At 38.0% G+C, this 15246-nt stretch overlaps 1 protein-coding gene and 1 long non-coding RNA gene across 4 annotated transcripts in view; one reads left to right on the forward strand and one right to left on the reverse strand.

Annotated features, from left to right (window-relative positions):
- LOC122658443 (vacuolar protein sorting-associated protein 26A-like) overlaps positions 1–15246 on the reverse strand; it is a 51757-nt gene that overhangs the window by 25435 nt on the left and 11076 nt on the right. Inside the window, exons 1-4 of one of the 3 annotated variants that reach the window (XM_043853410.1) lie at positions 6599–6626; positions 6264–6317; positions 4806–4858; positions 4198–4272 (exon numbers count right to left, since the gene is read on the reverse strand). In XM_043853410.1, coding sequence (XP_043709345.1) covers positions 4198–4272; positions 4806–4808 — 78 coding nt within the window. In that variant the 5' untranslated portion in view covers positions 4809–4858; positions 6264–6317; positions 6599–6626. Of the gene's footprint in view, positions 1–4197; positions 4273–4805; positions 4861–6259; positions 6318–6598; positions 6627–15246 lie in introns of those variants that run through there. The other 2 variants (XM_043853413.1, XM_043853411.1) reach the window with 2 other exon arrangements.
- On the forward strand, positions 11162–11626 carry LOC122658445. The gene is made up of 3 exons (XR_006332441.1): positions 11162–11259; positions 11352–11416; positions 11526–11626. It is a non-coding gene; the product is annotated as an uncharacterized LOC122658445 (long non-coding RNA).

Genomic DNA, 15246 nt, shown 5'->3' on the forward strand with positions numbered 1-15246 from the left:
TTTGGGCCAAGCACTGAAGGTGCTAATTTCTTGTTCTCCACCTCTGATTTTTTACTCAATAACAGATAAAGGAACTTAGAATCGAGATAGAAAGGGGGCGGATAAAAGAGAAGAGATACCTTCTTCTACCTCCTCTTTTCAGTCATTTGTGCACCCTTCATTGGCATTTTTTCAATAAATTTCAGAATTTCACTTATGAACTGAACCAAATGACAAAATACCTGTGAAGTGACAAGTTCCATTTCATATCTTCTTCTATATACACAATGTTCTGGGGCAGTCTTGACCATGGGGTATAATTCTCTTTGTCACTCATGCACTATCATTCTCATGCTAAATTTTAGGCACCAAGCTTCTGCTCTAAAGGAATTATTGCAGCATCCATCTTTGTTGTAAAAGGCTATCAAGATTTTGGCACTCCATGCAAGAGCAGGAAAAAAAAACTGCACAACGCATGTCTATTCACTTCTATTACTGATACAGAAACAAAATCAAAGAATAGAGGAGAGCTCCTACATCAGGACATGAGCAGTATCACAGGTTGATAATGAACTTCTGAGTAAAGTCAGGTTTGAAGAAGTTTCTAGGTAATTAGGTTCAAATATGAGTTAGATGAGCAGGGTTGGGTTCTAGGATAGCTCATAGGACTCTTAGGAGCCCCTTGGAAGATTATAAGCAGACTCAACCCAATCTTCTTTCCTTTGATTCGTTATGATGTACGGAATGGAGAAAGAAAGAAATTTTGGGCGGGTTTATGGTGGGAAGAGGTACCAGACTATTGAGAGACTTATTCCCAACACTTTACTCCATGTCTAATGCCAAGAATTCCCCCATAGCCTCTTGTGGACAGATGCTACTCAACAGGATTGTTTAGAACCTCAAGTTTAGAAGGGAATTTAGAGCAATGGAATCGGGACAAATTCAAGTTCTGTTTCATGGTATTCAAATGTTTTCTTTGTCAATGACCATGTCGACAAAAGAATATGGCTCATCAATACTAATGGTTTATGTTCATCCATATCTTTGTTTCTTGCTACTTGCAACCTTTTTGGTGACTGTGATGAAGCGAACCAAAGTGGTCCGTTTCTTTATAAGGCAATATGGAAAGACAAACTACCGCTGAATTGTAGAGCTTTGAGTTGGGAGATCAATCATAATAAGGTGTCACCTACTGATGTGTATCAGAGGAGAACCGGGAAGGTTCCACTCTCCTCAAGTTTGTCTACGAAATGGTGAATCAACTGATCATCTATACTTGAATTGCTCCTCTACCAAACAGGTTTGGTTCCATCTTTTACTATGTTTCAGATTTCTTGTGTTTTTTTCAGAAGAAGACATAATGCTCACTTGGTTAACATTTGTCCCCTTTTTGAAAGAGGAATTCCTCTGGCAAGGTATCCTATTGGCTTCCTTTTGGTGCATTTGGGAGGGAAGGAACAACGGGCTTTTCTAAAACAAACAATCAAATGTTGGGGAGGCGATCGGAAAAATTAAGATCAGAATTGCACATTGGACAAAAGTTAAATGGGATGTACAAACATATACCAGCAGTACAGCTCTCTAGAAACTGGTCTTTTTTCTCTTTACAAATAAAGATGGTCAAAGAGGATAATTCATTGGCAGCCCTCGCCTGATGAAGTCCCAAACTATATAGATGAGTGTTCTCTAGGGAACCCTGGACCTTCAGGTATAGGGGGAGTAGTTAGACTATCGGGTGGAGGGGCAGTTAATATATTCTCAGGGCCCATAGGGGAAGGAAGGAGACTTGACTAGAGCAGAGTTGATGGCTCTTAAGACTGGCATCGATCTGTTACTAGGCAAAGGGTGGTCTCAAGCTATAGTGTAAGGATATTCTTCCAATTTTATGAAATAGATGACAGATGAGTGGGATGAACATTGGCATTATAGTGCACTTAAAAAGACATAATCGTCAGCTAGCTACTCAAATAAGTATACAATTCTCAATGCAACCTAAGAGTGCTAATGAGCTTGCAGATGAGTTAGCTAAACAAGGGGTTGTTAAACCACACTCTGTTTTGGGAATTCTATTCCATTGTGATTGGTCTGTGAAAGTTCTCCTTTGGATTGGTCGGGGGTTCTTTGGCTAATTTTCTGATAAAGGTTACTTTCATGTGTATTGGGTCAGTCCTCTTGGGGAGGCTGGTTGTGGTGTCGTACTTCTACGTATCTGTATCACTATGTACTTCTATGATCTTTCCTTAACAATAAAATCTTGTTATTTATAAATAAAAAAAGAGGTTTCTAGGTCATTTGCATTAGGAATAAGGGGGGTCATATACATGGTACAAAATTTCGCGATACATCGCCGAAATTTCGGTAATTTCAACACTACCGAGACGAGATGGGCTTCCGAAATGAAAAAAGTTCAAATTTCTTAGAAATTTCAGTATATTTCGTAGAAATACTGTGAATTGACCAGTATATTTCGGTAAATTTCGGTACATTTCGGTATATTTTGGTGAATTTCGTAGAAATACTCTGTGTATTGAGTACTGAACTATTGACTATTATGAAGTTTATGAGTTATGACTTATGCACTTATGACTTTATGAGTTTAAACTAAAGGCTACATTTGACTTTATTTTTGTTTCATTACTTTGTTTAAATTTCTTATTATGTCTTTTAGTACTTAAACAATATGTATTTAACTATTTTATACATCAGGGTCCGACCGTATACAATCAATCAAGGGTGCAAACCCAAAACACCACTTTGAGTTCATTTTTTTGCAATATGAAGGTTTAAATGTGTTTATTTAGCTTAAATAAGGGTGTACATGAAGTATCAGGCCTTAATATGGCCAAAAACCCATCGAGATGGAGTGCCGAAATATGGCAGAAAAAATACCATATTTCAGATATCTCGGTAGGCCCGAGATACCGATATATCGCGAGATATTGAACTATGGTTATATATACCCTTTACTGTATGCATAGTTGTCATGGCGTCGCCATGGCGTCCTGGCGCTGGGAGAGGTGGCATATCGAGCTACGCCATGGTGGATGTAAATATATCGTTCGATATGGCTTCCATGGCGTCGCCATGGACGCCATACCATGATATGTTGGCATATCGATCGATATTTGTACATATAAAAATTAGATTTAAATTTTTTTTTTTTAAAACCATTTAATAGCTTAGATGCTTTTTTATTAATGTCTATTGGAGGTGTAACTTAAAAGTATACACCTGCAATACACATTATCAATTTATCATAAAGTTTAAAAACAATAAACATATTACCCTGCACACAGCCACACACAACAGCAGCACATATTCAACTCCATTAGTCCATAATTCAGTTATTTTTTTTTCCCCCCCTCAACTTAATGTTATAGCAAAAAAACCAGTACTTTGATAGTTTGATTTTGTGTTTTAGTTCAGCCTAAAAACCAGTTTAATTGTTATTTTTGTTTTGTGACTTTAGTTACACTTTCATGAATTAAACCATAGTGGCATAGTATATTAATAGTAGTGGAGTACACTTTCATGTTGATTTTTGATGTTATAGGACATATATTATAGCATACTAAATGGCATTAAAAATAGAGAAAATAAAAATTAAACATGGTCGACATGCTCGCCATGGAGGGCGACATGTCGATATATCGACGTGACACCCTTCCACCGACTTGGATCGCCGTGACACCCGTGACAACTATGACTGTATGTAAGAGTTCTGTTTTGTTCAGTTGCAATGGTACTTTTGACAATTTGAGAATTATTCTGTGACGTGGTTTTACAGTATTTGTGGATTTTTTTTTTTTGGGGGGGGGGGGGAGGGAAGCTAGAAAACCCAAATGGTAGAGAGATTTAATCTTTCTGAAGGCCCATTCATGCTCCAGAAGGTTTTACAACTAATAGTGTCACATACTTTCCCAGCTTCCCTTCCATAACGACCCTCTCTAATCCACACATTAATCAGCAGAATAGAGACCAGAGACCCAGAATTCTAAAATTCTATTCTACAACCGAAAATGTTTATTGAACCACTAGTCATAAAGATATTAAAAAAAGCGAAAGAAAAGAATTGCAGATATATAATGAGTGGATTCATGTTTTCGTAATGTATTGAGTCATGAATGGTTGAATACACTTCTATTATCTTCAAAAGACCATAAAAGTTTCCTTAAACCAGAAGATGAAAATTCTGCTCAGGATGATGTTAAACAGCACCTGCTTGCGAGTTCTTCCATCAGCAAATGTGATTGAAATGTTACATGGTGGCTTGAAGGCTCCAACAAGAAAATTCTGAAATAAAAAAATGAAGTAAATCATAACAACATTATAACATACTTCCCATCCAAGAAAATCTTCAATATTCTGGTAAGATTACAAAAAAAAATGGAAATTTTGTAAGGGCAAAAGAATACAAGTCTGGCAGTACAGATGTGGGGTGCAGTTCCAGCACACCTATTTTGGTCATGTGGCATGTAAGAGGCATCATGTATTGATCATGTGTTAAATTTGGGGCCCTAATTCAATCATACGGCTCACTTTGTACTGCATAGTTACCTTTATATTCTCAAAGGACAAGAACTGATAGAAATATTTTATTTTTTCAACAATTTCTGTGCTCTTTCTTAACATATCGAAGAGTCAGATTGGGCTCAAACTTTGCATGTCAGTAGGGAGGGCGGAGCCTACCTATCAATAAAATTTGGCCCCACCTCACCTACAACGTGGAACATAATGCCAGTGGTACTGCATGGGGGCACAATCTCACCAGACCTGCACTCGTCATTGATTTTATGAAAATTTTACTAATCTTAATGAGAACTCACCATGACTTTAGTGTATCAAATCCTAAATTGAATCCTTGTGACACATAAAATACCTATGATCACAAACACAAATAAAATATCAACTTCAAGCCACATTAATGCCCCAAATCAGTAATAAACCAAAACAAAGTTCTCAACAAAGATGAAAAATGTGGAAGTTATAGATCAGAAACTCCATGAGACTATCAACAACAGAGTATTACAAAAAAAAATTCTGAGACTTGGCGACTGGAATCATGGACATCTAGACAGAATTGGCATCTCAATTCAAAGGCCAATTCTTCGTCAAGCCAAAAAAAAAAAAGACTAATTTTCTGGTTTGACACCAATATGTATGTGGCAAGCATGGTCCACATGGTGTGCTTTGAGTCTCTTTTGTTCAATCACTCTTATAGTTTAAGTGTTGAAACCGTCTCAGAAGCCTCCATACCTCAGTAACATGGCAAACTCTATTTATGCTACACTTACCACATGAACAAATGATATGGTGACTGGTGAGTATGATATGGATTAGTAAAGCTGTTACACAGTGGCATAGTCACCCAGGTTCGGGTCCATAAGCAGTGACAATTGGCCTATGAAGACTTCTGCTACGGCTCCAGTGGGTTCCCTTAACCAAGCCACTGCCTATGTCCTGAACATCTTGGAGCCGGACCTTCTTTTTCCACATAAGCAGGTAAAGAGTACATGTGTTGAGCTACCAAGGAAGTAATAACCCCTAAAGAAGCTAGAGCAAGGCCTAATTCCTGTCCAGTTAAGCATGACTGCAGACTTACTGGATTAAATAGGTCACTCACTGGGTTGCAGATTAGGATTTGAAACCAGCCCCTGATCCAGACTGAGCTGGATAATTTTGCTTGAGAGAAGAAGGTTTCTGCAAATTTGGTTTCTCAGATTTCCAAACGTTGAAGTGCAAAGTGGCAACAACTGATTCTGAATTCAGGGGCCTCACACCAGAGATTTTTAAGACAAGTTTTTTAGCTGCAATTTTCTCTTTCCCACAATTTGTCTTAATTTTGTTGGTCAACCTCAGTAAGTTTATTCGGTAGATCTTGCTTATCTTCGTTTCCATTGATCTTACGGGTTCTTTTATCAATACGACCTCTACTATACTTTTTTCTCTTCAGGGTGTACTTGGACACAAGACCACACATTCATCCACATACAGTACCGTTGAAATAAACAGTAATAAAATCACTGGAACAAACATATTCATTCCCTTCACAGACAATATTGACTATGATCTCAAGATTCACAGGAACATACGCACTTCGAGATCACATAGAATGCCAAATCTGATCTCCGAATTCAAAAGAAAATTCTTCAACATTATCAATCACACACACTCTGGAATCTGATCACAAAATTGAAAGTTTCTCATATTCTAGCTGACTCGTGTCTACCCAGTCTCTACTGAAATGAAAAAATTAAGGTAAAAACAAAAGACAAAAAGCCTACCTGTTTGAGCCCGGACTTCAGGGATGTTTTGTTAGGGAAGTCAGGTTCTATCCCTGCAACAACTAGCGGTTTTATGTCAATTGAAAATTAGAGAGAGAAAGGATTTCCCAAGACAATTAGGGAAAAGGAGAAACCAAAGTATTTTCAGGGTTTTGTGCTTTTCGATTGTATGGTTTTAAGAGGGAAATCGATGGATCAAAGATTAAGAGAAGGGAAGTCAGAATTAGGTAGAGAAGCTGCCTATCCTAGTGGAAGCACTGAAAGAGATTGCTTGCAGGGTGACAATATGTGAGAGAAAGAGAGAGAGATCATGGAGTGGAAACTCACCGTTCTTCGTTCTCCTCTTGCAGTAGCGTGGACCTTCTGCGTAAAGGAGAAGAACGGACTATGGGAATGCCGGAATGGTACCCCAACTCACGTGCTGGGTTCGTGCGCTTTTTTTTTTTCTTTTCAAAATAAAAACATTTTTTATTTTTTATTTAGAAAAAGGGTTTAGCCCACACCTAACCGCATGCCTTGTAACGTGGACATCTGATGCAGTTTTGACAATGGGTTGATCAATGTGGGCTAGAATAGGGTAGAGTGGGCTGGGTTGGGCTGGGTTTTTAAAAACCCAACCCTGCCTCGGGTTCTCAACGGTCAGCTTAGGCCCTGCCCAGGCCAGGGTCGAGCTGGGTATCTCAGCCCAGGCCCGACCTTATAGAGCTCAACGCTGGTTGGGCTTGGCCTTGTTTTTGTCATTTTATATACGGTTTGACCTTGTGACATTTGAAAAGGGGAAAAGGCTGGCATGCTAACGTGGGAAAAAAAATCCTCTTCAATTCCCTAAAGGTGCAATGCAGTCTAATTCGGGGTTGAGAGCTTGACACCTGACAGACGCGACATCCAACGGTGCCAAGCTCGAGAAGAAAAAAAAATCAGCCCCAAAGTGTACCACGCTTCAAGAAATTGAAGAGGATTTAAATCCCACTAGATTTAAATAACAAAGAGGAGAAGACCCCACATCAATATCAAACAACTAATCTCTCTCTCTCTCTCTCTCTCTCTCTCTCTCTCTCTCTCTCTCTCTCTCTCTCTCTGTGTGTGTGTGTGTGTGTGTGTGTGTGTGTGTGTGTGTGTGTGTGTGTGTGTGTGTGTGTGTGTGTGTGTGTGTGTGTGTGTGTGTGTGTGTGTGTGTGTGTGTGTGTGTGTGTGTGTGTGTGTGTGTGTGTGTGTGTGTGTGTGTGTGTGTGTGTGTGTGTGTGTGTGTGTGTGTGTGTGTGTATAAATAACCAAGATGATCCACAATTGATAAAAGTCTGATAGCCAGCATGGGAGAAGGTCGACCTGTCATGAGAACCAGAGGTGTGTAGAGGGCTCAATAAGAAGCTTAGATCATCAACCCACCAATTAATAAGTTGTATAGTTGTAATGGGGAAGGGGTTATATGATGGAAAAGACATTTGTTACGCATTAACTAAATAAAATACAAGTTAATGGCAGATATGGACAAAATCCGCAGTGTATCAGTAGTAAGGGTGTCAATTTGGGATTAGAACCGAGAATCGTCCCGTTAAAATCCGGTACCGGATTGTTTCATTAATAAACAGGACGGTATTGGGATCTGATTTTAGTACCAAATAATAAATGGAAGGGAACAGTTTTGGTATTGGATATCCAATGGTATCTATACCGAAATATCGGTTAGGTACCGGAACTATGAGTACCCTTTTAAAGGGTATATTTCATGTTCCTATGTTGAAGTTTTATGATTGTAATTTGATATATTTTAATGGTATTTTTTCTTATAGACGTTGCAGCTAAAAACCATATATGAGCTTGTTTATTTTGTCTTCATTAATTCTTAGACGTTGCTTTGAGAAGTTTACATATGATCTTGGGGAAGCCATGAAATTTATATTGGTTTCGTATTCCAAATTGTTTTCTAATAGTGGAACCATCTCAAAACTTTTAAAGTTCTTCTTCCTTTTTTTATCGGGTTTAAAACCGTTTTGGAACAGGTACGGTTTTGTCCCGTTAATAATCGGGACTAGGACCAAGGTTTGGTCCCATATACTAAATGGGACGGTACTGGAATTGACACCTTTGGCATCGGTACCAATACAAACCCATCCCAAATACCGGGAACTGTTCCAATTGACACGCTTAATTAGTAGTGGAGAATAAAGTTTTTTTTTTTTTTTGAGACAATGACCCCGCAGCCCGGATATGTTTAGAAAAACACAAGAGAAAAGAAAAGGAAAAAAAAGATGCCAAATAAAACACAATTCGTGTAGAACATAAACTATTATTCTAAAGGGGTGTTGTTCTCTGTGCCACAGCGCAGCCTGTGCCTAGGCACATGGGGGTGGGCGCAATGACCATCCTATCCCCCTACACAGGTTGCCCATGTGTGTGGGCGCAGACTACGCTGCGGCACAGAGAACATTCTCCCTATTCTAAACTACACTGTAATTTTGTACTCTTCTTTGGTTACTTCTAAGGTGCCATCATCAACTACCAACTTCTGAAACATAACAATCACCTATGATGAGCATATACATAGAAATAGCAATAGTCAGAGAAGGAAAAATTGATCTAAAAACCAAGGTAGAAATAACAAAGAGGAGAAGACCCCACATCAATATTAAACAACTAATTGTGATCCCATTCTAATTGAAGTTCATAATCGTTATTTATGATGGATGTACAAAGACCAAAATCTCTATGACTTAAAGATAGTGATTTGCAAACTATGTTGCACTCAAAATCCGAGAATTGGGGTCTGCCAAGGCCCATAGCTGAAACAAGCACAAGGTAAGCATGCTTTCTAATCCCTTTTATTGGTACTATTGCAATCAAAACATCTAGAAATGCATAAAAAATCCAACAGGGTAAGTTAATTATAGGGTAAATTATCGATCACCCCTTGGTTTTTAATCGAAACTCAGATCATCCCTTGATTTTTGAAAAAACTCAAATTACCCCTTCTATAGTAACGGTGTTAGCCTGTTGTTAGTTATTGGTGTGAAAAGACTATTTTACCCTTGTGCTAAAACATTAGAATTAAATTTACTATACTAACCTTCCTTCATCTTCAACCTAAAATACCTCACCCCTTCCCTGCAACTCGCTGGCAGCACCGCCACCACCACCGCATGGCTATTTCCCTTCCAAATCATCAACACCTAGCCATTTGCCTTCCACTCCCTTCCCCCATTGTCTATTGTTCAAAGTTCAAAAGCTAAGCAGCACACCATCACAGATCAAATATGTTAAGAACATGTACGTCCATTAGAATAACAGTGCCAATTGCAATTTTTAGGTAGATGACAATCATTGGGTTCCTTAGGACAAGGAGTCCATGACGAAGCCAAGCTGTGAGTAACAGTAACCTATTTTGTCGTGGGCATTAATCTTTTTTTTTTTTGTTGGTAAGGGGGCATTAATCTAAAGCTGATAAAATCTATGACAACCCAAGAAAACTGGTGGGATATATAGAGTGTTGGAAGGTATGGTTAAGGATTACCAGCAGGGAAAACCTTTATTCCTGGAGAAGACAACGTTAACTGAACTTTCCAAATTCCAAAATTTCAATTAGTGCTATGAACCTACAATTTTTTGGACCTAAAATTTGAGAATTTGTTGTGATCTAAATATCCCACAATTCCCTTATTCATATTTTTGCCTGTGAACACAAAAATTCCATTGCTTTTGTTTCCGGGTTAATTTTAAGATGGTTGATTGTCCTTGAGAACTCAGGCGAGTGTTGCGCCTTCTCCGATCGGATGCTTTCAAGGTTTGAAAATGAAATGAAAATTGAAACCCCATTTATAAAAGAGGAAGAAAAAACTAGATAGTGAAGAGTAACCCAACCGTAGAACTAAAGCATAAGACCTCTATGGTTCTCCTCTCCCTCTTTCACACTTCAAAATTCAAACATGCAGGAAAGACAAAAAGGCAAAATTGTAAATTTAGAGCAGCGATCCAAGTCTCTGCAACCCTAGATCATCAGATTTCTTCTCACTAGGGTCGGAATTTTTTTTTTCCATCAATTTCCGCGGCTCGAGGTGCTCTCACTCATCGGGCAAGCAACTCCTTGTAATTTCTTCTCTTTACTTTTTTTCTTCTCTCTGGTGAAGTTCAGCTTGAGATTGAGTTGCAAGTGAGTAATAGAGTGGTGTGAGAAACAACATAGAATTTGGGGTTTTTAGTTACAAGGGTAAAAATGTAAATCAACACTGGTCAAGGGTAGTTTAGGGATTTAAATTTATGGAAAATTTACACATACTACCCCTGAGGTTTGACGAAAGGATGTTTTTACCCCCCAGTTTTGGAAAATTTTGCGTACCCCCTGGAGTTTGCAAACGGTAACAAATAAGTCCATTCCGTCAGTTCATGACTAATACTGTTAAAAATTAGATTTGAACCGACGAAATTGCCCTTCTAAGAAGAATTAAAAAAAATAAAAAAACAAAAGCTGCAACTCATCTTCCCCAAACCTGCAACTTCGTCCGAAAATTCCTCCATGCTTGACCTTAAACATCTCCGACTGTTTTTCCTGTGTGTAACATTTGCAGGAAGAGTATTACGAGCTTCAGGTATCCAATGAACCAGGATTAAGTATTTCGGCTCAGCATGGTGGTACCAAAATCCCTCGTGCAAATCCATTAATCAGATTCAGGGAAACATGAATTGACGCAGGAAATCGAAGAAATTTTTATAGATAAAATACAATTTTCCAGATAAGCTTCTGAATTAGTTACCTTAACAGCAGCTTCAACAAGAGCGCCTCTCTTCGTCAAGCCTACATATATCTGTATTTATCTCCTCCAGCTTCCATTAGTAGAAATCTCGTTGTCTGCAATTTATCCGTTAATCCTTCATAGATTTTTAAGTTTTGATTTTAATTTTCTCTTTCTCTTCTTCTCTCGTCTTCATCGATCGATCATCATTATGGATTTTTGCAGTAAATCTGCTTGGGACTCCAGCTCTCCCTTCGACTGCCTCCTTTTCGGTAACTCTTGCTCTGTCTTTCCATTTTCTTTCGTTTCCCTTTGTATTCTCTCTCTTACAGTTGATTGTATATTTTGGAACTGTGTATAACAGACCTTGATGATAGTTTTACTCTTCAAAAATTGGAATTGGTGGAGCATGCAAGAGAAACATTGAAGGTAAGTAAGGGGTAAATTAAAATTGTGAATTGAATTAAAGTTGCATTGTTGCAAGGATATGAGTTTTGAAATCTGACTATGTTAATCAATTTTATTTCCTTTTCTGTAGGATTTCTTGTGGAAAAATGTGGATTTGCAGAGGATAAAGCGTCAAATCTTCGAGTTGAGCTTTTTAAAACCTACGGAAGCACTCTTGCTGGCCTAAAATCTCATCTAATTTTTAAGGTCAAGCATGCAGGGATTTTCCGACAAAGTCGCAGGTTTGGGGAAGATGAGTTGAGCTTTATTTATTTATTTATTTTTTTCTGGTTCTTCTTAGAAGGGCAATTTCATCAGTTCAAGTCTAATTTTTAACAATGTTAGTCATGAACTGATGGAATGAGCTTATTTGTTACCGTTTGCAAACCTCAGGGGAGTACGCAGAATTTTCCAAAATTGGGGGGTGAAATTATCCTTTCATCAAACCTCAAGATTGGTATGTGTAAATTTCCCTAAATTTATTTAACTGGCTGACATCATCACTTAACAGCATAAAACTAACATTAGGGACTAATTTGTCATTTTGAGGTCTAAACTAAGGGGTGATTTGAGTTTTTTCAAAAATCAGGGGGTGATCTAAGTTTCGATTGAAAACCAGGGGGTGATCGATAATTTACCCTTAATTATATTAAGCAAGAAGACATGAATGTGACCAATTTCATTACAATAGATTCTGTAACCTTTTTTTTCTACCATTTTTCTTTGTCTTGTGAACAAATTTGGAATAGGGATAAAATTAAGTAATTTCGATCACTTCTGACTCAAGTTTAGATAAATAACTCAACTTGAGCCAAACCTTCTGTTTACCTACAAATTTGGCAAACGACGCGGCAGATTGTCATGTGTAGGCATGCCAGAGTCACAAGGACTCAAGAGATGATAAAATGATTGAATCTGACTTCTAACCAGTAAAGAAAAAGGTTCTTTCCATTGCCTCGATCATCCCAAGGACTTTTAGTCACAAAATGCCAAGAAGAAGATGAAGGAACCAAATTACTTACTTCACAGAACGTATTTGTTGAAGTCATTACAACTTGAAAAATCTGAAATTGATGAGGTTTACAACTTGGTATTTGCACTACCACTACACTGCGATCAAATTGCTAACAACATAGTAACAAATTTGTTGAAGTTTTCACAACTCTCCCAGCCACGAACTGTTGAAGCTTGCAACTTGATGATAATGGATGTCTTTTGCAGCAAGCCAAAAGACATTTTGTTTGATAACATCTACATTACACAACTCCTAAAAACAAAGATGAGAGATAAAATCGATCTACATCTTGAAAGATAAAAGACAAAATAAAATAAAGACATTGGTGGCTGGAAGCCAACTCCAGCAAAAAGAAAATATAAAATAAAGACTCTTGTAGAGTATTGTGTTGTTGATCTATGCATGCCTTCTTCTGTGATTGAAACTCCTTTTTATAAGCATCCTCAGGGTAGTTTCTGTAGTTATTAGGTAATTTCATAACTACCCATTTCTCAACCGTCATTTGATCAGTCAATCTCTGACCGTTCGTCGGTCACACACAATTTGTCAATTACTAACCGTTTATCGATCACTCACAATATTTCAATCATTTACCGTTCATCAATCACTGACCGTTTATCGGTCACTATCACTGACCGTTTTCTATTCTAGTTACTGACTGACAAGTTAGTCTTGACTGAAATAGATTTCGATCTATTTCTCTACAGACCGAAATAGAGTAAAAAATAAGGGTGTAAACACCCTAAAAAACCTGGATGGTTTAACTTAAGCCAAAACCCCATGTCTTCTTTGGAATGGCCAGAGTTGCAACTTTTGGTTAGAAAGGCAAGCCTATTTAGAACCATTCCATCATCATTCAGTCATTCTAGGTTGTTGGATGAGCATATGTTCTAACAGAGTAGACTCTGGCTGCTATAGGGTTTAAGAGTTCTTCATAGTTGCTAAGTTTGGGCAGCAAACTGCTTTTCTGTGACACTATTGTTTTTGTGTCAAATTAGTCCTTGGACTGAGACCAAACCTTGTAGAGTAATTCAGTAAATTTAGCACAATTGTGCCATTTTTCATTCGAGATCAAATTGGGTAAACACAACTACATTGTCATTTAACCATGGGTTATTTTCAGATTGCTCAAATTGAATGAGCTATTTGAAGAACTGAGGTTTTTTAAAAGAATTGGAAAACCACCATAACCCGTTCAATAATTCCCCTTCTATATTAGTCATCCAACATTCACAATACCAAATCGTTGGTCCAAAAGGAAGTTAGAACTTAAGTTGTTTTACTGAGTTAGTCAATTTTTTCAGCTTCATCAAATGGAAAGAGGAGGAAGGCTAATCCATAGTCAACAAAGCAAAAATTTTGAAGGCTGAATCACTCCAAGGAAATGCTTGATTCTGCCATTGAAAGGGATGAAGAATGCCTAAGAAAAACCCAAGAACTCAAAATAAGTTTTGGAAATCAATGAGACATTATGAGGAGAAATGTATAGATTTGTGAACTGAAGTATAACAGGGGTGGTTGGGGTTGGATCATGGTCTTGGAACAATCTAGTAGATTAAGGCTAGACACGATGGGTTATTGTTGTGGTAAGAAGCCATGAGTTTAGTTTTCCTGGTTAGAAAGACAAATGTGACCTAAAATCAGCAGAAAAATTCTCAAGGTTCCTAGCCCTGTTATTGGGTTGGCTATTTACTTACTGTTTTAGTGAATCTAGAACCACCACATCTTCTTGTTTGGAAATAATGCTTTTAAATGAGTTGAACTCAAAACTTTAGTGGTGACCTGGGTTCAGCTGGGAATTTTTTCCCTTTTTAAAGCTAGGGACCAAATGAAGAGATAGATATGGTCCCATGGAAGAGATGAGAGCGGTGAAAGGAGAGGTTAGTAGTTCCATGGAACAGAGAAGAGGGAAGAGGAAGAGACATTCTTACATTCACCGTTGTTGCAGGATGGAGGTCTCTAAAAAAGAGCATCCCTGTGCACAAGACTCCTGCTATTGCAAGGTCTAGGAGGGGCAAATGTACACAGCCTTAACCTCCTGCTTTGGGGAGAGGTTGTTTCCATGTTTCAAACCTACAACCTAGTGGTTGCAATAGCTCAACTAAACCATTGCGCCAAGGCTCGCCCACTAATATTTTATCTTTATTTTATATATGCATAATGGCTACGATGATGGCTTAATCTTCATTTAATTACAGCAAAATCCCATTTATAGAATGTTCCACCTAAGCAGGAACCAATATACTGGAAGGACAAGCAACATAAGATCACAGGAAAGTTGTTAAGATCAGCTTCATCCAATTTATCATGAAATGATTCCCCTTCAAAAGTACACCCAATATCCAACTTTCTTACAATAAAGAATGATTGCTGAAGCAAAATTTTTAGGTTAACTCTCTCCTAAGCCATACTTTCCATTCTAATGCAGATTCCACAGTCCTAATTTCTTCAACTTCTACCAGCAAGCAAATTTGGTCCTAATTAATGACCAAACTAATAATCCTTTACATAATCTACAATGTTCGACCAAAAATTTGAATTAGACAGGGACAAAGAAAAAATAGTATTATCCCTTACAAACATAGTTGTTAAGGTGCCTAGGCAAACCAAGGCGATCAAGGGGGTTAAAAACCAAGTCAACACCAACAAGGCGACACCAGAACATGGTCAAACTGAACCTCCAACTAACATGTGCAAGGTCATTTTACGCTCATTCATTCTTATGTCATTCAGAGTTTGAGGCAAACCAAAATGTTCTTCAAATCAAGATCATTGAGGTTCCTACACTGAAAATTGT

Source organism: Telopea speciosissima, chromosome 4 (assembly GCF_018873765.1).
Source record: "Telopea speciosissima isolate NSW1024214 ecotype Mountain lineage chromosome 4, Tspe_v1, whole genome shotgun sequence".
NCBI lineage: Eukaryota > Viridiplantae > Streptophyta > Magnoliopsida > Proteales > Proteaceae > Telopea > Telopea speciosissima.